The following is a 27,933-nucleotide window of genomic DNA, read 5'->3' on the forward strand; positions in this document are numbered from 1 at the left end:
AAATAGAATTTTATCTGCTTGTATATGTTCACTTTTTCTACAGTTGGAAATTCACCTGACTCGGAAAGAGGAAAGACTGCTGGAAAAGGACTTTATTTTTGAGCAAGTTTCCCGAATGACGGAGAAAATCAGCGTCAAAGCAGAAAGTGGCAAGGAGGAGACGTTAATCCTGGCTAAGAAGGTAGGATGATCACAATTCGGTTTGATGACGGCAGTTATCTACACAGGTGGTCCTTGACTTAACGGCCACAATCGAGTCCAAAATTTATCTCCGGCATTGGTTAAGTGAGATTTGCCCCATTTTACGACCCGTCTTGCCACAGTTGTTATGCAAATCACCGCAGTTCTTTTTTTTTTTGTCTTATACATCAAACAAACATTAAATCTATAGCGGTCTACATCACAGCGCGAGAAGGATGTAAAATTGTCCCATTACATCTATACGATAGCCAAGAAAAATCTATTACGTATACCAAGTGACATGTTTATCATATACATCAGTTTGCAGTTCGGTTTGACATCCAATTGTACCATTGACTGCAAGATATATAATCGTCTGTGTCCCCTCGTCCTTTCAGTATCATAGTAAGCCAATCTGATTCCGCCCAGTTCATTATTTTCTGAATTACTACTTGTTCGGGTGGGCTGACATCCATCTTCCAGTATTGGGCCCATGCCAATCTTGCAGCTGTTGTTATATGTAGCAACAGGTACCATGTCATTTTGTTTACATTTTCAGGTCTTATCCCTAATAAAAATACCTCAGGACGCAGTTGTATACACTGCCTCAACATCTCATTAAGCCATTTCTGAATATTCTTCCAAAATTTCATTGCCTCTCGACAGGTCCACCATTGGTGGAAGTATGTGCCCTCTTTAACACCACATTTCCAACAGACTGAGGGTGTTCCAGGGAACATTTTGGTGACATTAAGCCATTTCTGAATATTTTTCCAAAATTTCATTGCCTCTCGACAGGTCCACCATTGGTGGAAGTATGTGCCCTCTTTAACACCACATTTCCAACAGACTGAGGGTGTTCCAGGGAACATTTTGGTGACATTAAGCCATTTCTGAATATTTTTCCAAAATTTCATTGCCTCTCGACAGGTCCACCATTGGTGGAAGTATGTGCCCTCTTTAGCACCACATTTCCAAAAGACTGAGGGTGTTCCAGGGAACATTTTGGTGACATTAAGCCATTTCTGAATATTTTTCCAAAATTTCATTGCCTCTCGACAGGTCCACCATTGGTGGAAGTATGTGCCCTCTTTAACACCACATTTCCAAAAGACAGAGGGTGTTCCAGGGAACATTTTGGTGACATTAAGCCATTTCTGAATATTTTTCCAAAATTTCATTGCCTCTCGACAGGTCCACCATTGGTGAAAGTATGTGCCCTCTTTAGCACCACATTTCCAAAAGACTGAGGGTGTTCCAGGGAACATTTTGGTGACATTAAGCCATTTCTGAATATTTTTCCAAAATTTCATTGCCTCTTGACAGGTCCACCATTGGTGGAAGTATGTGCCCTCTTTAACACCACATTTCCAAAAGACAGAGGGTGTTCCAGGGAACATTTTGGTGACATTAAGCCATTTCTGAATATTTTTCCAAAATTTCATTGCCTCTCGACAGGTCCACCATTGGTGGAAGTATGTGCCCTCTTTAACACCACATTTCTAACAGACTGAGGGTGTTCCAGGGAACATTTTGGCGAGTCTGGCCGGCGGTAAATGCCATCGATATGCCATTTTATATATGTTTTCTTTATATGCTATTGACCGGGTTAGTTTAATATTCTCAGTCCAGATTTCGTTCCATCTCTCAGGCTCTATTGAATGACCCAGATTTTTCTCCCAGGCATGAACCGAAGTCTTCGCACCTTCCTCAGCTACCTCCATAGCCATAAAGAATTTATAGCACTTAGTTAACACCTTTTCATCCACCCCCAGTAAAATCCTATCCAAAGTCTGCGCCTCTCGGCTAATCCTGAGTCTCCAAATCACCACAGTTCTTAATGGCCGGATGCCTTTCCTGTCGCCAATGCGGAGTTTTATTCAGCAGATACATTCTCATTGTGCCCAGAGAGAGAAATATCTGCCTCCACCTAGGATTGAACTCGCAGCCTCCTGATTGTGAGGCGAGAGCTCCATCTCTAGGCCACGGCAACGCTCACTGGACAACCGTTTGACTGGGGTGATAAAAGGTCTCCAGTCTTGAGTGTGGGGAGGAGGGGTTGGACTAGAAGACCTCTGAGGTGATTCCACGTTCTCTGTTGCTCTGATTCCTTCCAGATGAACGTGCTGCAGGAGAAAATAAAGAGCACCACCCAGAAGATCATGGCTCTCATTGCGGAGCTGTCCATGCGTCAGGCCTTCGCCATTAAGCTGCAGCAAGAGATGCGGGACAAAGAGCAGACCATCCTGTGTGTCGTCTCCCGACTGGCGAAAGGCCTTCCTCCGCCAAAAGAAATCGAACAGGACTGGCTCAGGGTGCTGCGGGATGAAAAAATGCACGAGATAGCAAGCGAAGCCAGAGCTAAAGTGAGCCTCTCAACAGGAATGGAATGGAATGGAATGGAATGGAATGGAATGGAATAGAATAGAATAGAATAGAATAGAATAGAATAGAATAGAATAGAATAGAATAGAATAGAATAGAATAGAATAGAATAGAATAGAATAGAAAATATGGAGTGGAGTGGAGTAGAATAGAATAGAAAATATGGAATGGAATGGAATGGAATGGAATGGAATAGAATAGAATAGAATAGAATAGAATAGAATAGAATAGAATAGAAAATATGGAATGGAATGAAATAGAATAGAATAGAATAGAATAGAAAATATGGAGTGGAGTGGAGTAGAATAGAATAGAAAATATGGAATGGAATGGAATGGAATGGAATGGAATGGAATGGAAAGGAATAGAATAGAATAGAATAGAATAGAATAGAATAGAATAGAATAGAATAGAATAGAATAGAATAGAATAGAAAATATGGAGTGGAGTGGAATGGAATGGAATGGAATGGAATAGAATAGAATAGAAATTAGAAGAGTAACTGGCTAGGTGGCTCAGTGGCTAAGACACTGAGCTTATCGGTCAAAAAGGTCGGCAGTTCGGCAGTTTGAATCCCTACTACAGATCTCCTGTGTGAGCAGGGTGTTGGACTATATGACCTCCAAGGTCCCTTCCAACTCTTTTAAGAGTAGAGTAGCGTAGGAATAGGAATAGGAATAGGAATTAGAACAGCTTATTTTACAAAAAGCTCCATTCCTGGAAGTATCTCAATAGAATAGAATAGAGCAGAGCAGAGCAGAGCAGAGCAGAGCAGAGCAGAGCAGAGCAGAGCAGAGCAGAGCAGAGCAGAGCAGAGCAGAACAGCACGGAAACTAATCTACATTCATCTTAACACTAATACATGTAGTCCTCGACTTATGACCACAATTGAGCCCAAAATTTCTGTTTTGGCTGGCAAAGTGCTGCAGGAGGCTGTCCAGGCTGAAAACAGGCCGCATGGGGTCCGCACGCACACACTCCGTGCCCCCATTTTGGCCAGCAAAGTGCTGCAGGAGGCCGCCCAGACAGAAAATGGGCCACATGGGGGCTGCCCACACCCCCATGCCCTGTTTTGGCCAGCAAAGTGCTTCAGGCTATCCAGGCCAAAAATGAGCCATGCACAGCCCCCCACCACTCCATTTTGGCTGCCAGAGGCTATTGCTATTTCCCAGCCGGCCCCATGGGCCAGTGTTTGACACCCCTGCTCTAACAGGTCATTGCCTCTCAGCCTGTGGCTCTGAACAAATTTAACCGAGACCTAATATTCTGTTTCTATAGCAGGCCCTGGAAGAAGAACAGGCTGCCCTGCCAACTGCCATCCACACTACGGCTGAGCAGCGTCCCAACGCCTACATTCCCGATGACGAAAACGTCCTCCCACTACCGAGGCCTTACGGAGCGCTGGCGCCGTTCAAACCGAGCGAGCTCAGCGCCAACATGAGGCACATCAGGAAGCCAATCGTGAAACCGATAGAAATCTGAGCGGCTCAACTTCTGTTGAAGGAGAACACTTCTCGCTCCGAGAAACCGTCTATTTTTCATTCGATTCAAAGAAGTTCCCGGGAGGATAAGGGGCGGGCATGAAAATGTATGGCTTAGTAGTTCCAGAAATGTTTTTGCTTTCTTGAAAGTTCCGGAAATATGTAATAAAATAAAGGTTGGGGGAAAAAATATTGAAAAATGCTTGCAGTTTCTTTGTTGTTGTTGTTGTTAGTCGCGAAGTCGTGTCCGACCCATCGCGACCCTACGGACAATGCTCCTCCAGGCCTTCCTGTCCTCTACCATCCTCTGGAGTCCATTTAAGCTCACGCCGACTGCTTCAGTGACTCCATCCAGCCACCTCGTTCTCTGCCATCCCCTTCTTCTTTTGCCCTCAGTCGTTCCCAGCATTAGGCTCTTCTCCAGTGAGTCCTTCCTTCTCATTAGATGGCCAAAGTATTTGAGTTTCATCTTCAGGATCTGGCCTTCTAAAGAGCAGTCAGGGTTGATCTCCTCTAGGACTGACCGGTTGGATCGCCTTGAATGCAATTTCTTATGGTGTGGCAAATACTGCCATCGTTACTACACGTTTCTGCATTTGGAATGAAAACATTTAATGCAATATTTGGAAGCCTTAGCTATCGTACAGTCATCCAAGCTGTGTTACGCTCCCACATTTCTGGCAAGTCCCAGAGCAAAGTGATGACCTACACACACACCTCCAGCAGCCTCTGGCTGCAAACAGTCCAGCCCAACGCTGGGAGCACAACGGCTGCAAAGCAAGAAATCCAGCAGGTCAAGTCGAGGAGTCCGGGAAGCAAAGGAGCAAAGCAATTAATCAAGAAAGCCAGAAAGAATGCAAGGAATCCAGGAAAGTTCAAACGTCGGCACTCAACACTCCATGAATTCAGCGTTTGTTCCTGACAAATGCCCCTCCCCATAGTCTCAGTCCCCAAGTGTGCCTTGTGAAGAGGGGCAGGGCGCTCTCCTCCCAAATAGTGGGTCAGTCTGCACTGTTCTCGCCTTCTCTCCACTCTCCGTGCTTGAGGATCAGGAGGGGGTGGTCCTTGCTCGTCACCTGAGCTGTCTCTCATGTTCACTGCTTAGCCTCTCTTGGACATCCTGCCCCCGTTCCTTCCTGCCTACAAGCTCCTCGGCCTGCTCCTCCCCATTTTCCTCTGAAGCCAACGAAGCCGCCCTCTTGATCTCTGTCAACTCCAGTTCCGTCTCATCTTTCTCCACAGATTCAGGCTCTGACGGGGGCATGACACATACTCATTTATAAACATGGGTTAATTTTCAGCTTCTCGTTACATACAAAGCGTAGGAGACTTTCAGTGCATAAGTAAAAATCTCAAGCAGAGTGAGGCTGTGCATCAAACACTTCATAAATCTTAATATTCGTATCAAGGATGGAAACTTCACTCCCCAGCGGTTAGAGAAATGTCAAAATTTAAATAGAAAAGGAACAAAAGAAAAGAACGTTGGAAGTCAAAAGGTTAAAGATGCTGAGCTGGTCAGCTGGAGAGCTGACAGCCTGGGTTTAAGACCCTGAGTGTGCAGGACAGGATGAGTTCCCGTTCCTTGCTCCAGCTCCTGCCCACTTAGCAGTTCGAAAGTATGCAAATGCGGGCAGTGGTGGGATTCAGCCAGTTCGCACCACTTCGGGAGAATCGATTGTTAACTTTCTGAGTAGTTTGGTGAACTGGTTGTTGGAAGAAATCATTAGGGCAGAGAACCGGTTGTTAAATTATTTGAATCCCACCACTGAATGCGGGTAGTTAAATAGGTACCACTTCAGGGGGAAGGTAATAGTTTTCCATGCACTTTGGCATATAGTTATGCTGGCTACATGACCATGGAAGCATCTTTGGACAATGCTGGCTCCCTCGGCTAAGAAACGGAGATAAGTCAATAGAGTCAGACACAACTGGACAGGGGAACTTACCTTTACCCCTTTAACAGAGTTATTTTTTTTTTTTTAAATTTGATTTATATGCCGCCCTTCTCCGGAGACTCAGGGCGGCTTACAGTGCGTTAAGCAATAGCCTTCATACTTTTGTATATTTTATACAAAGTCAGCTTATTGCCCCCACAAACTGGGTCCTCAATTTACCTACCTTAGAAAGGATGGAAGGCTGAGTCAACCTTGAGCCTGGCGAGATTCGAACTTACTTTAATTGCAGACAGCTGGTGTTAAATTACAGTGCTTAGTCTGCAGAGCTATCCAGGCTCTGTTAAGATTCACTTAACAATCATGTTATGAATTTAACATGGAGGTTTTCAAACTTGGCAGCTTTAAAACTTGTGGACTCTCAGAAGTTCTCCAGCCAGCTATGCTGATTTAACAACTGCAGGGATTCACTTAACAATTGTGGCAAGTAAAATGGGGGAAAAAAATCACTTAAATGTTCTCACTTAGCAACCGTGGGCTCAATTGTGGTCATAAATCAAGGACTACCTGTACGGAAGAATGTTGAAATGAATATGTTAAAGTAGCAGTTTAGCTCTATTGCAAGAGCATCACAACATCAAGATAACAGCCACAATGTAGATTAAATCCACATTAAAAAGGAGGTGGATCTTTTTTTTTTTTTAATTTGATTTATATGCCGCCCTTCTCCGGAGACTCAGGGCGGCTTACAATGCGTTAAGCAATAGCCTTCATCCTTTTGTATATTTATACAAAGTCAGCTTATTGCCCCCACAACTGGGTCCTCATTTCACCTTCCTTAGAAAGGATGGAAGGCTGAGTCAACCTTGAGCCTTGGAGAGATTCGAACCAGCAGTAATTGCAGGCAGCTGTGTTAATAACAGGGTGCTTAGACCACTGTACTATCAAGGCTCTTAAAACGCTAAGCGTTTGTATGGTTTGGGAAGTTATCTTGACTTTTTTGCTTCGTGTAAAAAACCTGTGCTCCTTGTGGTGTATTTAAACAATTAGAAAATACACACAAAATCTCCGACACCAATACAATAAATAAAGACATCAAAGCCTCGTCCCAAATCTATACATTTATTTCCATTTACAGAAAAGGTTTGGTTTCTCAATTGCAATATTTTATAGTACCTTGTTCATGCTCATATTATCTTATATATACACAATACAATAGCTGCCAGCTCCTTATTCAATCTTGTAGGGAAGAATTTAAATGCTAACGTCGGCACATTTTATGCCAACATTTCATCTTGATTATTTAATCGTATCTTTGCAATTGCTCAGAAGGGCAATTGCTTTGGGGGGGAAAGGGGGGGCTCAGCGGCCTATTCTGTTAAATAAATACTACGTTGAATTCAGATTCAGTTTATTCTTGTAATGTTACAGCCAGATGACTCCTGTTCATTTTAATATTGGATTATTAAAAAATTATTTCAGAAGATTTCAGTGCACCTATTATAACGAGACACAAAACATTTGAAGCTCGGACTCTATTCTGAATTCCAAAACACCCTTTTTTTCTAATTCAGTTTCCGTGTGAGGTTTGAAAATGAAAAAAAAATAATAATCCTGTTTCAAGTTCAAAAGCATCTGAATGTAAAATATTTTGCATTCAGAACAATTTGCAAATCCCAGTAGTAGGCCGTTGTTAAAAGCCGGTTCATTACAATGAACTCTAGTCATCAGTAAACAGAAGTTGTGGTATTTCTTTCGGATATAATATTACAGCTTCCTATCAGTGTCTTCTCTGGAATTCAGTTGCAAATATGTTAAAAGGCACAACGAAATTCAGACGCTACTGGATTCACAATTTTGTCTTGCTCATTAAATAAGTTAAAGGCCTAAGAGTATTGTAGTGTGTTTCAGTGCCACTTCTTCAACCAATCTTGCATTCATGTTGGTTTCTTCCAGAGAAGCTGCCCAGCCTAGGAAATGATGGTGCAGAGAAATATTAATATTATGGGATGGAGGTTGATCACCAGTGTCATTAGTAAAATGAAAACTGCTAATTTCAGATTGCAATTTCAGATTGCAAATAGCAATAGCACTTAGACTTATATACCGCTTCACAGTGCTTCACCGCCCTCTCTAAGCGCTTTACAGAGTCAGCCTATTGCCCCCAACAATTTGAGTCCTCATTTTACCCACCTCGGAAGGATGGAAGGCTGAGTCAAACTTGAGCCAGGTGAGATTCGAACTGCCAAATTGCAGGCAACTGGCAGTCAGCAGAAGTAGACTGCAGTACTGCCCTCTAACCACTGCGCCACCATGGTTCAGGTCAGGGCGCTGATTAATCCCATTCTGCCTTTGGGATAATCGCACCTTGATTAAGAGGGGTGGATCGAGACCTTTCCTTGCCAGCATACTTTAAGAAAACAAACCCGAAGATATATCTTCTAAGAAAACTCATTTATTTGTTATAAAGAAAATAAAACATCTCACTAATCTAATAGTTACATTTTTAATAAAGTTCCTGCCGGCTACCTCTCTGTGGTCCGACTTCTTGGCAAGAGAAGAAAGAAAAGTGTGAAGAAGGAATGTGGGTGGAGGACATGTGCAGTTTAGCTTACTGATAAGAATTCTTGGCAAGCTACGGAAAGTCTGATAGTCCAGAAATGAGAGCTCAGCTAGTAAATAAAAAAAAAACGCAGTGACAATGCAGTATATCATAGACTTTAAATACAATTATAATCTAAAACCAAGATAAACTCGGTTAATAAAACAAAAGGAGATAGACTTACCTTGACGTTCCATCTCTACTATGGTAGTCACCAAATAGTTAAGCGGGAGAAACTCAATCCGGGTTGATATTCTGTCCATAAATGGTATATTGTACTGCAAACGACAATGCATTCCAGCACTGAATGGCTATAATTTAACTCCCATGTTTCAAGGGATTAGAAGAATCAGAAGCAAAGTTGTTTTAATGAAAAGAAAGAAGGACTAGGGTGATATGACAGCAGTGTTCCAATATTTGGGGGACTGTCACAAAGAAGAAGGGGTCAAGCTGTTCTCCAAAGCACCTGAGGGCAGGACAAGAGGCAATGGATGGAAATTAAGCAAGGAGAGAAGCAACCTAGAAATAAAGAGAAATTTCCTGACAATTAGAACAATTAATCAGTGGAACGACTTGCCTCCAGAAGTTGCGAATGCTCCAACACTGGAGTTTTTTAAGAAGAGGTTGGACAACCATTTGTCTGAAGTGGTGTAGAGTTTCCTGCTTGAGCTGAGAGTCAGACAAGAAGACCTCTCAGGTCCAGTGATGGGTTTCAAAAATTTTTACTACTGGTTCTGTGGGTGTGGCTTGGCGGGCGTGGCTTGGCGGGCGTGGCAGGGGAAGGATATTGTAAAATCTCCATTCCCACCCCACTCCAGGGGAAGGTTACTGCAAAATCCCCATTTCCTCCCGATCAGCTGGGACTTGGGAGGCAGAGAATAGATGGGGGCGGGGCCAGTCAGAATTTTTACTACCGGTTCTCCGAACTACTCAAAATTTCTGCTACCGGCTCTCCAGAACGGGTCAGAACCTGCTGAAACCCACCTCTGCTCAGGTCCCTTCCAACTCTGTTATTGTAAGCATATTAAACCTACTGGAGATTTCAACTCCAAAAAAGCTAAGGTGTGAACACTCACCTCACTCCAATATTTTTCTGTTCTTCAGACCAGGGGTGAAATGCTCCGAAGTCTGCTACTGGTTCGCTGTGCGTGCGCATGCGTGATTTGCACCAAAAGTGCATTTGCGCGCGTATGCGCACCGCAGGCACTATTGCGCAGCGCTGAAAAAAGGAGGCTTAAGAAGCCTTTTCCAAGGTAAGTAGAACAGCAAAGCAGGAGGAACAGCTGTGGCGCGTGATTTCGATTCATTAGAAAGCAGGATTCGTCCGAACCGGTAGCATTTTTTTACTAGCGGTTCTTGTGAACCGGTCCAAACCGGTAACATTTCACCCCTGCTTCAGACCCTGGGGGTCGGATTTTTTTTTTAAGAAAAAGGGGCGGGAACAAACTAGCCCATATTCTTGACAGGTGATCAAGCTTTTTTACCTGTTCACTGCTGAGTTTCTCGAACAAGAGTTTCACGTAGTTCCTTGCAATAGCGCTGTTGCTTAAAGAATGGTTCCATAGCTGGCAAACTTTGCAACCAATTGCCTGCATGATCAAAATAAGAAGGGAGACAGAGATTACACTCCAAAAGATAGATTTTAAACCAGAGATGTTCCTCCTAGGAATGATTGATAGAAAAATGGGAAAAAGTCACTATTATATTATATTGCATATTCTAACGGCGGCCAGAATTACTCTAGCGCAAATGTGGAAGTCGACCAATACACCATCGGAAGAAACAATAATAAAGAAAATCCTCGAATGTGCCGAAATGGATAAATTAACATTGGAGATCAAAGAAAGAGAAGGCTCAGATTATTATAAAGTGTGGAATATGTTTTATACATGGTTGGAAAACAGAAATCAAATTAAGAAATAAGAATATAAAGTGAAATGTGATATTAACATACTGGATATAAATGTAAATAATGATCCTGCTAACAAAACAGTTAATTATGAATATGAATTATGAGTATTTAAAAATAAAGAGAAGGAGCGGGAGGATAAAAGCTAAGAGTAAAGACAAAAGTCGATGCAGAAAGTTGTAAAATTGTATATTGTCTCTCGATTTCTTTTGCTATTGTGTGTTTGGTTTTAAAATGTAAAACACTCAATAAAAATTATTTAAAAAAAAAAATAAGAAGGGAGACAGGAGGAATATTTCAATATCAAATAGGAAGTGCACCTGGGAGAATTAAATCTGTTCCTTCAATAGCGGAAGCCCCATACTCATGCATAATAAACCATATACTTGTGTGAATAGCAACTTGATGTATCAGATAGGTGTTGATGGGATTCAGAGGTGGTATTCAGCCGGTTCGTACTGGTTCGGGCGAATTAGTAGCGGCAACTGTCCCGCCGTAATGCCGTCCGATTTACCCATGTTTTTGAGATCGGGTGCCTGCATGGAAGGCTCACACGCTAGCAAAGCGCATGCGCGGAAGGCTGGGCACATGCATGGAATGCACTCGTGTGCACGAAGCAAGCATGCGCATGGCGAACTGGTGGTAGGAATATGTGAAACCAAATATTTGTAAAAGAGAGAGAACTTCATTAGTGTGTTTTATAATTTACTAGTTTAACCCACTGCATTTTTTAAAACATTCCACATTCAATTATTGTCCAAATCGAAGAGCAGATCTGTAGAGTTCAGGTAGTCCTCGACTAACGACAATTCGTTTAGTGACCGTTCAAAGTTACAACGGCACTGAAAAAAGGGACTTGTGGCCATTTTCCACACTTACGACCATTGCAGCATCCCCAGGGTCACGGCATCAAAATTCAGACGCTTGGCAACTGACTCATATTTATGACGGCTGCAGTGTCCCCAGGGTCATGTGATCCTCTTTTGCGACAAAGTCAACGGGGAAGCCAGATTCACTTAACAACCGTGTTACTAACTCACCAACTGCAGGGGTTCACTTAACAACTGTGGCAAGAAAGGTCACAAAATGGAGCAAAATTCACTTCACCAATGTCTCACTTAGCAGCAGAATTTTTGGGCTTCCTTGTGGTCACAAGTCGAGGATGGCCTATTGTCCTCGACTTACGACCAAAATGGAGACCATTTCCATTGCTAACTCTACAGTTGTTAAGTCCGTTGTGCCCTGTTTTATGACCTTTCTTGCCACAATTGTTAAGCAAATCCCTGCATTTCAGTGAATAATACAGTCGGTTAAGCGAATCTGGTTTCCCCCGTTGATTTTGTTCGTCGGAAGCCAGCTGAGAAGGTTACAAATCAGGTGATCCCAAGGCTGTCATGCCCATTGCCATGTGCCCAAATTTTGATCATGGGGATGCTTTAAGGTTGTAAGTGGGAAAAATGGTCATAAATCCCTTTCTTCAGTCTTTTTCTTTTTAATTTTTCTTTATACATTTTTATTTAACATATATAAGTATTTAATAGATAAGTGTATTGTCTGGATCATTTTACATATACATAATAATAGTAATAATAATATTCTTTACTTGTATGTAATAGCAGGCATTCTCAAATTACGGCCTGCAGGCTGTATCCGGCCCGCCAATGCAAAGTATCCGGCCCGCGGAGTGGTGTGATTAAGCCCCGCCCCTTGCCGTGGGCCTTATTTTCTGATGAGCCAGCTGGGAGGCCAGCTGAGGGGTGATCTCGCCGGTGCTCTGGGCTTGTAAAGTACTGCTTTAAATTAAAAGTCTTTGAACACAATTTAAACAGGAGCTTAGGAAGGAGAAAGGCAAAAAAATGGACTGTTAAATTGGCCACGCCCACCCAGTCACATGACCACCTAGCCACGGCCGCCCACCCAGTCTGGCCGCCCCAACAGTTTGAGGGACTGTGAATCGGCCCCCTGTTTAAAAAGTTTGAGGACCCCTGTGTAATAGTATTCTCCCAGCTTTTAATTTCTACCTTTATTATCTAGCCATTGATAAAACAAATCCCAAGTTAAAAAAAAAATATCCGCGTCTTCTTTATCCTTTATCTTTAGCGTTGACCTATCCATTTCTGCAAAATCTAATATTTTTTTTATTTGAATATTTTCATCCAAAGGAGTTTCCTCCTTTTTCCAATGTTGTGCAAATACAATTCTCGCTGCCGTCAAAACAATGTAGTATTAAATATAGATTCCCTTCATTATATTTTTCTGGCAAAATATCTTAACAAAAATATTCCTGGCTTTAAATCCTTTTTCAGTCATGTGATAACCTGAAACGGTCACTAAACAAACGGTTCTAAGTTGAGGACTACTTGTACTAGGGTGGGAGCATTTTTAGGGTTGGATCACTTTGCACAGAAGATCTGTCCTCCTAACTCAGTGGTGGGTTTCTACCAGTTTGCGCAAACTGGTAGTGGCGGCGGTGGGAGGCTCCGCCCACCTGCCCGGACATCTTCACGGACACTCTGCGCATGCACCACATGTGAGCGAAGCGAATGTGCGCACACGTGCACTCACATTTCTGAACCGCTAGCGAAGGTAAGTGGAACCCACTACTGCTCTGTAGGCCAGATTCTCGCATCCTTGCACTGTGAGTACAATTAATTTTCTTCCAGCCCACCTATAAAAACATGAGGTAAACTTGCCCTGCTTGAAACAAGACAGATGAGCCAACGAGGCACAAATGTTTCTTAACCGGCCCCCAAAAAGACAGATGTCAAAATAATATTAATCCTGGCTCGGAATCCAAATGAAATTGCGACTGAAGGAATCTGATCCTACGGCTCTAAAAATAATTTCCCAACACCTCACAGCTGTTTTGGAAGAAAATGTCATTTTGTTGACTTTCTCCCTTCTCCAAAGCAGAAAATACAGTGATAAGACAGAAGTGTCTTTGTGGTGATGTTGTGTTGTTATTTTCATACAACCAAATAAAGAATGCCTTTCTGTCAGAAAGTTCGAGCTGTCTTGTTTCTTGAAATAGACAGGGAAATTTACCGGAAGAAATTTAAGAGAGAGAGAGAGGGAGGGAGAGGGAGGGGGGGAGAGAGAGAGGGAGGAGGAGGGAGGGAGGAAAGGGAGAGAGAGGGGGCAGAGAGAGAGGGGGAGAGGGAGGGAGGGAGGGAGAGAGAGAAGGAGAAGGAGGGGGAGAGGGAGAGAGAGAGGAGGAGGGAAGAAAGGGAGAGGAGGAGAGGGAGAGAGGGGTTAGGGTGAGAGGGAGAGAGGGAGGGAGACAGGGGGAGAGGGAGGGAGAGAGGGAGAGAGGGAGGGAGACAGGGGGAGAGGGAGGGAGGGAGGGGGAGAGAGGGAGAGAGGGAGGGAGACAGGGTGAGAGGGAGGGAGATGGGGAGAGAGGGAGGGAGACAGGGTGAGAGGAGGGAGATGGGGAGAGAGGGAGAGAGGGAGGGAGGCAGGGGGAGAGGGAGGGAGATGGGGAGAGAGGGGGAGAGAGGAAGGGGGGTGGAAGGAAAGGGAGAGAGAGGGAGAAGGAGAGGGAGAGGAGAGTTAGGAAGAGCGTGGGAGAGGGGGGAGGGAGGGAGGAAAGAGAGAAAGAGTGGGGGAGAGAGAGGGAGAAGGAGAGGGGGAGAGGGAGACAATTAGGTTTAAAATCCTTTAGACCAAGAGAGGCTTCTATAGACAATTCAGAAATGGGATACTGAAGAGGTAGCTGTATTGATTCCAGCCACAGAAATATAGATAATTTCTCTTTAGAGTGCTTCAGGAGACAAGCATATGAGAAGAACATATTTCTGCACTTACTTCCAGTTTGTTTCCGGAACACAATTATTCCTCTAAAATATTTATAGATTGGATTGTTTTAAGTGCCCTCAAACCAGCGATGACCCCTAGCAATCACATAAATAGACTTTCTCCATGGCAATCAGTCCCTAGCTTGGTATTTCAACTTTTTCAAGAGGATATCCATCAACGCTGTAGATCGGGGTGTCAAATTGGATTTCGTCGAGGGCCGGATCAGCATTGTAGTTCTGTTCCGCGGGGGAGATGGGACGGATGCCTCCTGCAGCACTTTGCCAGCCAAAACGAGACATGGGGGGGGGGGGGTGCTGCGTGCGGCCCATTTTTGGCCTGGGCGGCTTCCTGCAACATTTTGTCGGCCAAGATGGGGCACGGGAGGTCGTGCGTGGCCCCTCCACACCCCGTTTTGGCCTGCCAAGTGTTGCCAGAGGCCGTCCAGGCCAAAAAACATGCCATGCAGGTGCCACATGCGGCCCCCTGTGCCCCATTTTGGCTGCCAGAGGCACCGCGGGCCGGTCATTTGCTATTTCCAGGCTGGCCCCGCGAGCCAGATTTAAGCACCCCACAGGCCGACTCCAGACCGCGGGCCTTGAGTTTGACACCCCTGCTGTAGATAGTCCTCAACTTACAACAGTTAGTGACCGTTCCAAGTTACAACGGCACTGAAAAAAATGACGTACGACCATTTTCACACTTACGGCCGTTGCAGTAATTCCGTAGTCCCGTGATTTACACTCGAATACTTGACAAGTGGTTCGTATTAATGACGGTCACAATGTCCCGAGGACACGTGATCCCCTTTTGCGCACCTTCTGACAGTCAAAGTCAACAGGGAAGCCAGATTCACTTAACAACCGGGTTACTAATTTAAAAACTGCGGCGATTCACTTAACAAACAAAGCAAGAAAAGTCCTAAAATGAGGCAAAACTCAACCATTTTTTCACTTAGCAACGTAATTTTCAGGCTCAATTGTGGTCGTAAGTCAAGGACTATATAGACAATTCCATCCATCTTCTGAGTCCTTCGGGAGTAGGGCGGTATATAAATTTAATTATAAATAATTATAAATAAATAAAATCATCTTCTCTTTCCTTTCAGCTTTCTGGACATTACAGCCTTCTCGTGAAGACTTTTAATAAATACCTGTTTCCCCCCAAATAAGACCCTGTCTTATATTTTTTTTGAACCCTGAAATAAGCGCTTGGCCTTATTGCCATGAGTTCAAAAGCCCGATTCGGCTTATTATCAGGGGATGTCTTATTTTGGGGGAAATGGGGTACTTGCAAATGTGCTTTTTTAAAAAAAAAGAAATATATGCAGCTGTATTGGTTGATCCAGAAACTGCATCGTTTCTAGCTCTAAATTCTCTGTAAACATTAGGGGTATTGGAGTTACGTTTGAAGGGATAAAAAAATAATAATGAACGAACTGCTCAACATCTATTTAAACAGGGTTGTTGTTACACTTTAGTTGAAGGGAAACAGTGAATGGCTTAAATGCCTGATAGGGAAAAAATTATTGCTCCTGAAAAATTGCTCAACTATTCAAGTCCTCACCAGAGTTTATAGAAGTCGAGATAACAGAAATACTTTGAACCAAGCTTCTCTTAACTCTTACAAATCTGTTTTTTAATTAACGTGTTGCTCTCAAATGGGGCATTTTTTTCTAAAATAACTCTACTTGCAAAAAAAAAAAAACCCCACTGAGTTCCTGAAGTGTTGTGTGCCGACATTTGAATTTGGGGATTTGTTTTCACTCTGCTCTGGGACTTGCCAGAAACGTGGGAGCGTTTGGAGAGATTTGGAGCAATAAAAGGGCTGTTTGAAGTGCCAGCTGTTTGTGTTATCTCTGTGCCGTGCTCTGGGTCATCACACACTGTGACTCTGGAACGGTCATTAAAAGAATGGTGGTAAGTTGAGGACTACAGATTGTATGGTCTGTAGGTGCTTAGGAAAATGGTTCTGTGGACAAGGCTTTTCGACTTTTATCCAACCTTTGCTCCCAAGATTTATATATTTACTGCAAACAGATGCAAGATTGGTTGACTAAATACGGAAGTTAGTTCATAGTTACCTGGGGAAGCCTCATAAGGATACTTAACTTGAGCTTCACGTTCTTCTCAGTGTTGTCCAGTTCTTAAAAATAAAGCAAAAGACATGATAAAAGGACCCAGAACATATAAGTCTACATCAGAGGTGAAATGCTCCCGGTTCGGATGGGATCGCCCGATCCAGTAGCGATGGAGGCGGGTGGTTCGGAGAACCGGTAGCAAAAATCCCTGCCTCCCCACCCCCCCCGTTGCCCAGCTGAGCCGCGCAATCATCAGAGGCTTTTTTTTTAATTTTTAAAAGCATTTTTTCTACAACCTCTTTGGCCGAAAAAATGCTTTTAAAAGTAAAAAAAAAAAAAAAAAGCCTCTGCTGATCGTGCGGCTCAGCTGGGATCATCAGAGACTTTTAAAAGCATTTTTTCTACAACCTCTTCAGCCGAAGAGGTTATAGAAAAAATTGTTTTTAAAAGGAAAAAAAGCCTCTGCAGATCAGGCAAGTCAGCTGGGATCGTCAAAGGCTTTAAAAAAAAAGAAAAGAAAGAAAGCCTCTGCTGATCAGGCAAGTCAGCTGGGATTGTCAGAGGCTTTAAAATAAAAGAGAGAGCCTCTGCCGATCAGTCAAGTTAGCTGGGATCGTCAGAGGCTTTAAAAGCATTTTTTTTTACAACTTCTTTGGCCGAAAAAATGCTTTTAAAAGTAAAAAAAAAAAAAAGCCTCTGATGATCGTGTGGCTCAGCTGGGATCGTCAAAGGCTTTTAAAAGCAATTTTTCTACAACCTCTTCAGCCAAAGAGGTTATAGAAAAAAATGTTTTTAAAAGGAAAAAAAGCCTCTGCCGATCAGGCAAGTCAGCTGGGATCGTCAGAGGCTTTAAAAACATTTTTTTAACAACCTCTTCAGCTAAAGAGGTTGTAGAAAAAATGGTTTTAAAAGTAAAAAAAAAAAAAAAAGTTGGCCACACCCACTCAGTCATATTACCCTCCACCACCACCAAGCCACGCCCACAGAACCGGTAGTAACAAATTTTACATTTCACCCCTGGTCTAGATGCCATTGCTATCTTGCAAGTATCAAAAAGTTCAGAGGAAAGTATCAAAAAATAAGGCTCTAAAAGTGTCAAACATGCAATAATACTGCAAGTATCAAAAGGCACAGAAATACAAACGAAATATGCTTTTTTTTTTTCAAGTTTGCATCTATCTGCCTTGCTTATTCATTGATGCTTGCAACACCGAGTAAGCCTTGTGGCGGTGACTCACGGCAAATTCCCAGTACGTCCATCAATTTAAAATTTAAAATCACAGGCTGCCTAATCGGAGATTCCCTATTCCTGCTGCTTTTTTTCTGTCTAAAAAGGACTGCTAAAAACAAGAGGTCTCTAAATGTCCAAAGTTGGCAATTTTTGAGACTTGTGGACTTCAAACTCCCCAGAATAGAGACTTTCTTAAAGAACGATAAGAGTCTTAAGAGGCACATTTTACCCGCATGCTAATAGTAGTCACTATTCATATAAGCAAGTCATAGCACTTAAGACTTATGATACCGCTCTCAGCTGTTTACAAATGTCAGCCTATATGTCCCCAATAATCTGGGTCCTCATTTTACCAACCTTGGAAAGATGGAAAGCCAAGTCAACCTTGAACCGGTCAGGATCGAACTCCTGACAGTGGGCAGAGTTTGCTTGCGATACTGCACTGTAACCATGGCGCAGACTACAATCCGTACGAATAGTCCTTGACTTAACAGCCATTCATTCAGGAACCCCTCAAATCACAAAAGCGCTAAATGAAGGGACCTTGGACTTAAGTTAAGGCCATCTGGCACGAGTGTTTTCAGAGTTGCTGTGGCTACTTGATCAGTCACAAAGAGTATGGATCCAATCAAGCCATCTCCTGTTTGCAATTAACTGCAAGCCTTCCCCGCCCTAGTTAATTGCAGGTTAACTCCCCATATAAGCACCGACCTTTCTGCTTGCTATTCGGGCCTAGACGCTGTTTAGGCCTAGATGCAGAGCCAGTGCTGAAGTACCTGGATGCAGAGCCCAGAGCAGAGCTGCAGAAGGGAGGCGAACTCAGATAAGGAGTCCTGACGGCTGCAGCAGAGATAGCAGCAAAAAAGGAGCCGAAGAGCTGTGTAAAGATACTCCCACGGAGCTAGCTGCAACTGTGACTTTTAGCTGTGAAGCCTACGCTGCTGGCCTCCTACCACCTCGATGATGTATCGACACCGAAGCTGTTTAATGTCATGTTAGTTTTTTCTTATGGACTGTTTCGGTATTGTGGAGAGGAATTTTAGGGAGATGGCCTGGCTTCATTTAACCAAGATAAGACTTTGTTGTTAATGTATACCTTTTTAAAGGTATAGTGTTTTTTAAACATTTTGAAGTAAAGTATGTTTTTATACAAGACTCCTCTGCTAGTTTTATTTCAGTCCTAGTATGTTTGCTCGTGAGCTGGTTCACGGTTCGGGGACAACCCTCAACCCCATCCTAACACCATCGTACCGTATAGACATAATTTTGTATTTAGTTATTTATTTATTTTTGTCATATTTACGTAGTGTAAATTGGAGGTGGTGACCCTTTGAGAGCTGTACGCAACGAAATTTCATTTTAATGTATGCCGATTAGTGCACATTCAGAGTGACAATAAAGTTTCTGTTCTGTTCTATTCCATTCCATATTTTCTACTCTATTCTATTCTATTCTATTCTATTCTATTCTATTCTATTTCTATTCTATTCTATTCTATTCTATTCTATTCTATTCTATTCTATTCTATTCTATTCTATTCTATTCTATTCTATTTTACCCTACCCTACCCTACCCTACCCTACCCTACCCTTCCCTTCCCTTCCCTTCCCTTCCCTTCCCTTCCCTTCCCTTCTCTGGGGCTGAAAAAGATCAGTGCTGAAATCCTCTCTGGGGCTGACAATCCTGTTTGGATTGATTTCACCACAGCCCTTTTCAAGCAGCCCTGGGGAATTCTGGGAATTGAAATCCACAGGCCTTAAAGCTGCCATGGTCGGGGACAGCTGCTGTAATCTGCAGGAGGAATATTACCTTTCCAAAGATTCAGGACGTTCTTTTCTGTTAGATGCAGAACTCCGTGGTCAATGTACTGCAGGACCGTGTGCAAAGGGAAGCATCTCATCCCCACTTCCAGGTGGCGAGTGTGGAACCCTGTATTAAGGAAGACATTAAGGAAGCTATAAGGAGAAGTGCAACTTTCCCCGGGGAACCACGGAACGAAGGACACAAGAAACGGCGTTGAGAGAGCCTTGTGTCAATTATATTTATCTGAACACATTATCTACCACGCCTTCCTCCTCCTATTTTTCCCACGACAACGACACCGTGAGGTGGAGTGGGCCGAAAGAGAGGGACTGGCCCACAGTCACCCCACTGGATTTCAGGGCTTAGTATTAGTACTCACGGTCCCCCATTTTCCAGCCTGGTGCCCTGAACCATTAAACCAGGCGTGTCAAACTCGATTTCATTGAGGGCCGCATCAGGGTTGTATTTGACCTCGGGTGGCCAGGATGGGCGTGGGTTGGGTGGGCGTGGCCAGCTCGATGTCACTCATGTCGGGGGGGGGGCGCCTGTAGTGGCCCGAGCACTCTGCCAGTGAAAACGGGCTCTCCATTTTCAGCTGCAACGGCCCCCTGCAACCGTCTGCCAGAGAAAATGGAGCCCGGGAGGGCCACCCGTGACCCTCACGAGCTCCGTTTTCGACTATGACGTCTCCTGCAACCCTCTGCCAGCGAAAACGGAGCTCGGGAGGGCCACGGGCGGCCCTCCCGAGCTCTGTTTTCGCTGGCAGAGGCACTGCAGGCTGGTCCTTTGCTGTTCCCAGGACGGCCCCGTGGCCCAGATCTAAGCACCCCGAGGGCCAGATGCTTAGACCAAACTGGGTAGGAGAAAACTAGATAAACGTGTAAGAAAAGTACTTCAAAGGTGATGCCACCTCCTGCAACTTTACCTGCATTTAATCTGAATAGAATAGAATAGAATAGAATGGAATGGAATGGAATGGAATGGAATGGAATGGGAATGAATGGGAATGGGAATGGGAATATAATAAGAATAAAATAGGTATTTATCTGCTTTTATACAGAACAGAACAGAACAGAACAGAATTCTTTATTGGCCAAGTGTGATTAGACACACAAGGAATTTGTCTTTGATGCATACGCTCTCAGTGTACATAAAAAACAAGATACATTCATCAAGAATCATAAGGTACAACACTTAATGATAGTCATAGGGTACAAATAAGCAATCAGGAAACAACCAATATCAAGATAAATTGTAATATCACAGAGCCATTAGCCGTGATCACGAGGCGTATCTGCCAATTAAAAGCAGGATTGGGGTTTAGCTTTTAAACTTCTGTATAGTATTCTTTCTCCCATTGCGGTACCCCCCAAAATAAATAAATAAATAAAACGATTTTAAAAAAATCCCACTTTAACAATTGTGAACTAACGCTCTGTAATTATTTCCATTTCAAAAACTTGTTCCTCCATAAAAATCTGTCCTCTAGGGGACATTAACATTTTCGTCTGTCCTTGGACTTATCAAAAAAACAGCGGCGACCTCTTAGGAAATTAGAAATATAACAAAACCCATGACTTGACAGAAGCCAGCCTCAAGCGTCTTACCCAACAACTCACAATGATTTCACAATGGACAAAACCATTAGCCACGTTTTCCGGTGAGAACCCGTCTTAATCAGATTTTTTAAAAAAACAAGGCAAATGTTTTGGGGACAATGATAACCTTTTTGCTGTTTTGGAAAAAACATGTAGCAATATCTTGGTATTAAGACATTGATAAGTTTCTCCTCAGAAGTCCTTGTTCTCTTATGATTCTTGGAAGTACATTCTCCAAAGCACCAGAGGGCAGGACAAGAAGTAATGAGTGGAAGCGAGACCCAACCTAGAACTAAGAAGAAATTTCCTAACAGTGAGAACAATTAACCAGTGGGACAGGGGTGAAATGCTTCCGGTTTGGTAGCGATGGAGGCTACGGAGAACCGGTAGCAAAAATCCCTGCCCCCCCAATACCATACCCAGCTGAGCCGCGTAATCATCAGAGGCTTTTTATTTTATTTTTAAAAGCATTTTTTTTTAAAAGCTCTTTGGCCGAAAAAATGCTTTTAAAAGTGAAAAAAAAAAGCCTCTGCTGATCAGGCAAGTCAGCTGGGATCGTCAGAGGTTTAAAAAAAAAAGAAAAGCCTCTGCCGATCAGGCAAGTCAGCTGAGATCATCAGAGGTTTTAAAAAAAAAAGAAAAGCCTCTGCCCATCAGGCAAGTCAGCTGAGATCGTCAGAGGCTTTAAAAAAAAAAAGAAAAGCCACTGCCGATCAGGTAAGTCAGCTGAGATCATCAGAGGCTTTAAAAAAAAAGAAAAGCCACTGCCGATCAGGTAAGTCAGCTGAGATCATCAGAGGCTTTAAAAAAAAAGAAAAGCCACTGCCGATCAGGTAAGTCAGCTGAGATCATCAGAGGCTTTAAAAAAAAAAAGAAAAGCCTCTGCCCATCAGGCAAGTCAGCTGGGATCGTCAGAGGCTTTTAAAAGTGAAAAAAAAGCCTCTGCTGATCAGGCAAGTCAGCTGGGATTGTCAGAGGCTTTTAAAAAAAAGAAAAGCCTCTGCCCATCAGGCAAGTCAGCTGTGATCGTCAGAGGCTTTTAAAAAAAAGAAAAGCCTCTGCCGATCAGGCAAGTCAGCTGGGATCGTCAGAGGCTTTTAAAAGCATTTTTTTTACAACCTCTTCCACCGAAGAGGTTGTAGAAAAAATGGTTTTAAAAGTTAAAAAAAAAAAAAAAAAGTTGGCCACGGCCACTCAGTCATTTTACACCCCCCCCCACCAAGCCACGCCCACAGAACTGGTAGTAACAAATTTTACATTTCACCACTGCAGTGGGACCAGTTTGCCTTCTGCAGTTGTGGATAACCATCACTGGAGGTTTTCATGCACATGCGCCAATCGGCTGGCCTTTGAGAGTGCGGCAGTACTGGAAACCGGAAGAGCTGGTCTTCCGTTTTCCGGTGTGAGCATGCGTGCCGGCCAGCTGATCGGTGCGTACGCATGTGCAGCAGTAACCGGAAGACTTGCTGGCTGGTGCGCATGTGTGGGCCGGAACCCGGAAGTACCTTACTTCCTGGTGCATGGATGCCCCCTGGTCAGCTCCTCTTCCTGGTCGCAGCCCTGAAGAGATTGTTTTGAGCCTGGTTTAGCTCAACAGACAGAAGCACTGTAATTTAACACCAGCTGTCTGCAATTAAAGTAAGTTCGAATCTCGCCAGGCTCAAGGTTGACTCAGCCTTCCATCCTTTCTAAGGTAGGTAAATTGAGGACCCAGTTTGTGGGGGCAATAAGCTGACTTTGTATAAATATACAAAAGTATGAAGGCTATTGCTTAGCGCATTGTAAGCCGCCCTGAGTCTCCGGAGAAGGGCGGCATATAAATCAAATTTAAAAAAAAAAGTGTGCAAAGTGCTCCCTTTTCAGCACTCGATGCCGAAAAAGTTCGCCATCACTGGTCAGGGGTGTCAAATTCAATTTCTTTGAGGGCTGCATCAGGATTGTGTTTGACTTTGGGGGGCCAGGGTGGGGGGTGGGGGCGTGGCCAGCTTGAGGTCACTTGTGTCGGGGGCGCCTGTGGTGGCCTAAGCGAAAAAGCCTTTTTTTCTGAAGCTCTGTTTCGGAGGCTTTCAGAGGCAGAAAAAAAAGTTTTTTTCTGAAACAGAGTTTCAGAAGTTTCAGAGGCAGAAAAAAAAAAAAGCAAGTTACAGAGCTCACAACCAACGAACCTGTTGCTAAAATTCACCTCAAGGAACAACTGATTTGGGGGTATTCCGAGAGGCCGATCCACCCACCAATCAGCTTTTTTCTTCTTTTCCTCCCCAAAAACTAAGGCGCGTCTTATACTCCGGTGCGTCTTATACACCGAAAAATACGGTAGTTGGGGTCATGAAATGTTTGCAAGCAAGCAAGCAAGCTCAGAGGATACCAAGAACTTGTCATAAAAAAAAAAAAAAAAAACCATACAAAACTTCGGAGTGGCATATGGTTTACGTGTGGCTATTCTAGGCTGCTTGAAGCGACATCTCTGCAGCCGGAGGACTCACCTGGGGGCAAAGGCAGACACATCCCGCTGGCTGCCTGCAGAATCCGACACATGATATGGAACACCACGGCCTCATTTACTTTCTCTGGTTGCCTGCTGTACAAAAATAATAATAATAATAATAATAATAATAATAATAATAATAATAATAATAATAATAATAATAATAATAATAATAATAATAATAATAGTGCAAGGACGTGAATGTGCAAATGTTGCACAGCGGTAGGCAGCGAGCCGGTCCTGCCCCTTACAATGGGTTATCCTGCTTCATAAATCATATTCCCCTTGAAGTTCTTCGGCAGAGGGAGGAAGGAAGCAGGAGACCCGATGGTGCGTCACACGGTCAGCCAGATGTTCAAACCTCCAGTGATGGAGCCCCCACAACTTCTGGAAGCAAGCCATCCCACTGATTGATTCTTCTCACTAGGAAGTTTCTCCTTAATTCCAATTCTCTCCTGAATTAGTTTCCATCCGTTGCTTCTTATCCTGCCCTCAGGTGCTTTGGAGAATAGCTGGACTCCTTCTTCTTTGTGGCAGCCCCTGAGATATTGGAACACTGCTATCGTGTCTCCCCTAGTCCTTCTTTTCACTAGACTAGACTATACTCAAATTACTACAACCATTCTTTATATGTTTTAATCTCCAGGCCTTGAATCACCTGAGTTGCTTTTCCCTGCACTCTTTCTAGGGCAGGGGTCAGCAACCTGCGGCTCTGGAGCTGCATGCGGCTCTTTGGGCCCTCTGCTGTGGCTCCCTGTCAGGTGATCCCACCACTGGCTGGCTCCGCCTCTCGTCCTCCCCTCCCAGTCACTCCTTACCTGGCCTGAGGTAAGGATGGATGGCGGGGGATGGAGAAGCGGCCGGGGCAGAGACAGAGAGTTACAGAGAGAGTGGGGGAGAGAGAGACATAGAGCGACACAGAGAGAGGGGGAGAGAGGGGGGAGGGAGGAGAAGGGGACGGAGAAAGAGATGTCAAAAGGGTTTTGTGGTTCCCGGTGTTTTTTAACAACTGGTTCTGTGCCCTAATGACCGGCTGGGTAGGCGTGGCTGGGGGGAGGTGTCATGTGACTGGTAGAAGTGAGTGACGTCGAGTTGGCCACGCCCACCCAGGTTTTGTGGCTCCCGGTGTTTTCTTTTCTGTGGGAAACGGGCCCAAATGGCTCTTTTGAGTGTTTAAGGTTGCAGACCTTACGTCGTGGTGACGACGTAAAACATGGCTGCCAAGCATCCAAAATGCAAACAGGGGTGACTGCAGGAGCGACCATGGGGATCTTGAATCTTTTAAGCAGCCTTGGAGAGCTCTATTTATCTATTTCTATCTATTTATTTAATTGGTTGACCTCAGCTTTATTATTTTTTTTTACAAATAACACATTCCAGCACACTTTCTTCCTCCTAATTTCCACACAACAACCCTGTGAGGCGAAATTGGGCTGAGAGAGAGAGAGAAAGAGAGAGAGAGGGACTGATTCAAAGTTACTCAGCCGGCTTTCACAGCGAAGGCAGGACTTGAACTCAGGGTCTCCTGCTTTCTAGTCTGGTGCCTTAACCACTAGACCAAACAGGCTCTCAAAGTCTGTTGTAATTTCGAACGTTCCCTAAACAATCGGACATAATTCCCGGCATCCTGATATAGTCAGCTGACTCCATCGCTGATTATTGGAGGTGAGTCTTTGGCCCCCTTGGAGAGGGCGCGCAATCTGGGTGTCCTCCTGGATACACAGCTGTCCTTGGAGGAACATCTGACGGCTGTAGCCAGGGGGACCTTTTGTCAGGTTCGCCTGATTCGCCAGTTGCGACCCTTTCTTGATCGGGATTCCATGTGCACAGTCACTCATGCCCTCGTCACCTCTCGCCTGGACTACTGCAACGCTCTCTACATGGGGCTCCCCTTGAAGAGCACCCGGAGGCTGCAACTGGTCCAGAATGCGGCCGCGCGGGTAATTACGGGAGCTGCATGGCGCTCCCACATAACACCGCTCCTGCGCGAGCTGCACTGGCTCCCAGTGGTCTTCCAGGTGCGCTTCAAGGTGTTGGTTACCACCTTTAAAGATCTCCATGGCACAGGACCTAGATATCTTCGAGACTGCCTGCTGCTACCGACAACCTCCCATCGACCTGTGCGCTCCCACAGAGAGGGCCTCCTCGGGGTGCCATCAGCCAAACAATGTAGGCTGGTGACCCCCAGGGGGAGGGCCTTCTCTGTGGGGGGCACCTACCCTCTGGAACCAGCTGCCCCCTGAGATAAGGAGAATCCAAGACCTTGGTGCCTTCCGCCGTGCCCTTACAACTTTCTTTTTTCATCAAGCTGGGCTGGCTTAACGTATTTTTAAATTTTAAATTTTTAATTGGTTTGTCATTTTAAACTGGGGCCAAATTAATATATATTCTTTTAATTGTTCTTAATGTTTGTATTGTATGTTTTTAAGTGGCTGTACACCGCCCTGAGTCCCTTGGGAGAAGGTGCGGTATATAAATTTGAAATAAAATAAAAAAATAAAAAATAAATAAAATAATTCAAGGACTACTTGTAGCAATTGGAGTGCCTAGCTTTCAGAATGGATTGTGGTTCCTTTGATTAGTTTCCATCCGTTGCTTCTTGTCCTACCCTCAGGTGCTTTGGAGAATAGGGTGACCCCTTCTTCTTTGTGGCAGCCCCTCAAATACGGGAACACTGCTATTGTGTCACCCCTAGTCAGTGTTGAAATCCTAATTTTTTTTACTACTGGTTCTGTGGGTGTGGCTTGGTGGGCGTGGTGTGGCTTGGTGGGCGTGGCAGGGGAAGGATACTGCAAAATCCCCATTCCTTTCCCCCCCCGGGGAAGGATATTGCAAAACCTCCATTCCCACCCCACTTTGGGGCCAGCCACAGGTGGTATTTGCCGGTTCTCCGAACTGCTTAAAATTTCCGCAACCGGTTCGCCAGAACCTCTCAGAACCTGCTGGATTTCACTCCTGCCCCTAGTCCTTTCTCTTCATTAAACTAGACATACCTAGTTCCAGGGGTGGGTTGTAAATTTTTTTACTACCGGTTCTGTGGGCGTGGCTTATTTTGTGGGTGTGGCTTGGAGGTCATGTGACTAGGTGGGCGTGGCTAGCTGGTCAGAGTCATTTCTGTGAGGTCCTCGCACTTACGACCAGTCCTCGCACTTACGACCCGACTCATTTGTTTGCTTTTAACACTGATCAGCTGTAGGGCGGCCCTTTGAAGCCCCGCGGCAAGAGTTTAAACAGTTTTTTCCCCTCTAGTCATCAGCTGGGACTCAGGAGGCAGCAATAGATTGGGGGTGGGACCAAATAAAAGGTAAGAATAACGTGGGTGGGGGGGAGGGCAGATGGGGGCAGAGAACCGGTTCGGTGACATCATATCGTCACCGCTACCGGCTCGGCCGAACCGGACCGAACCGGGAGGAACCCACCACTGCCTAGTTCCCTCAATTGAACTTGATTTCTGGTGAGTATGCAGTTTTCTAGACGATCATTTGGAAGAAGCTGCCAACTGCCTTCTCCTAGTTTAGACCACAGGTAGTCCTCGAGTTACGACAGTTCGTTTAGTGACCGTTCGAAGTTACAACGGCACTGGGAAAAAAAATCACTTATGACGGTTTTTCACCTTTACGACTTTCGCAGCATTCTCATATAATCAGGTAATCAAAATTCAGATGCTTGGCAACTGATTCATGCTTATGACGGTTGCAGTGTCCCAGGGGTCATCTGAATCCCTTTTACGACCCTTCTCTGATAAACAAAGTTAACGGGGAAGCCAAATTCACTTAGCAACCATGTTGCTAACTTAGTGATTCACTTAACAACGGTGGCAAGAAAGGTTGTAAAATGAGACAAAACTCACTGAACAAATGTCTCACTTCGCAAGAGAAATTTTGGGCTCAATTGTGGTCGTAAGTTGAGGACTACTTGTACAAACCTAATAATCTTGGGGTTCCCCATTTAATTTCTAGCCAGTCTCAATTTGTTATGCTTTGGGGACCAAATATGAGAACCGGGTGCTATGAGTTGCTAATATTCAACATGTAACAATAAACTGTTAAGTCGTGATTATGGTTCTTGAATCAAGAAGTCTATTAATGTGCGATGTAACGGATTTGCCATTCCTGCTTCTGCCCCTCATTTTTATCCTTAAATATCTTATGAAAATTAACTGCTTACAATGAGAAGGCCAAGGAGGTAGGACTGTATTTCCTCCAAACATTCTCCATCATCCGACTGATTAGGCCCAGCTGCAAATATAGAGAGAAAAAAGAATGTATCTGAATCAGGGGCGGGCTTCAAAAATTTTAGCGAGGGGTTCTCTGCCTGGTTGCTGAGTGGGCGTGGCCATGGTGGGCGTGGCCTAGTTGGCGTCCTGCACTACGGCATGGGTAGGTATTTTTGCCCTCCCCGGGCTCCAGAGGCCGGAAATGTCCTGTTTGCTGACTTCCGGTGGGACAGGAAGGCCCAAAAATCAGCTGTGTGCGCCGGAGCTGAGCTAGGG

At 44.4% G+C, this 27,933-nt stretch overlaps 2 protein-coding genes across 2 annotated transcripts in view; one reads left to right on the top strand and one right to left on the bottom strand.

The window, feature by feature from the left end:
• Positions 1 to 4,196, top strand: part of CCDC146 (coiled-coil domain containing 146) — a 114,920-nt gene extending 110,724 nt beyond the window's left edge. Inside the window, exons 17-19 of the mRNA XM_070947395.1 lie at positions 44 to 181; positions 2,298 to 2,546; positions 3,844 to 4,196. Of these exons, the coding sequence (XP_070803496.1) occupies positions 44 to 181; positions 2,298 to 2,546; positions 3,844 to 4,047 (591 nt within the window). The 3' untranslated portion in view covers positions 4,048 to 4,196. The remainder of the gene's footprint in view (positions 1 to 43; positions 182 to 2,297; positions 2,547 to 3,843) is intronic.
• A 2,912-nt stretch (positions 4,197 to 7,108) lies between these two features.
• Positions 7,109 to 27,933, bottom strand: part of GSAP (gamma-secretase activating protein) — an 81,410-nt gene continuing 60,585 nt past the window's right edge. Inside the window, exons 25-31 of the mRNA XM_070947472.1 lie at positions 27,609 to 27,679; positions 23,440 to 23,534; positions 19,365 to 19,484; positions 16,328 to 16,389; positions 10,025 to 10,129; positions 8,725 to 8,818; positions 7,109 to 7,908 (exon numbers count right to left, since the gene is read on the bottom strand). Coding sequence (XP_070803573.1) covers positions 7,817 to 7,908; positions 8,725 to 8,818; positions 10,025 to 10,129; positions 16,328 to 16,389; positions 19,365 to 19,484; positions 23,440 to 23,534; positions 27,609 to 27,679 — 639 coding nt within the window. The 3' untranslated portion in view covers positions 7,109 to 7,816. The remainder of the gene's footprint in view (positions 7,909 to 8,724; positions 8,819 to 10,024; positions 10,130 to 16,327; positions 16,390 to 19,364; positions 19,485 to 23,439; positions 23,535 to 27,608; positions 27,680 to 27,933) is intronic.

This window comes from Pituophis catenifer, unplaced genomic scaffold (genome assembly GCF_029215685.1).
Source record: "Pituophis catenifer annectens isolate HBS135680 unplaced genomic scaffold, rPitCat1.0.hap2 SCAF_7, whole genome shotgun sequence".
NCBI classification, from domain to species: Eukaryota; Metazoa; Chordata; class Lepidosauria; order Squamata; family Colubridae; genus Pituophis; species Pituophis catenifer.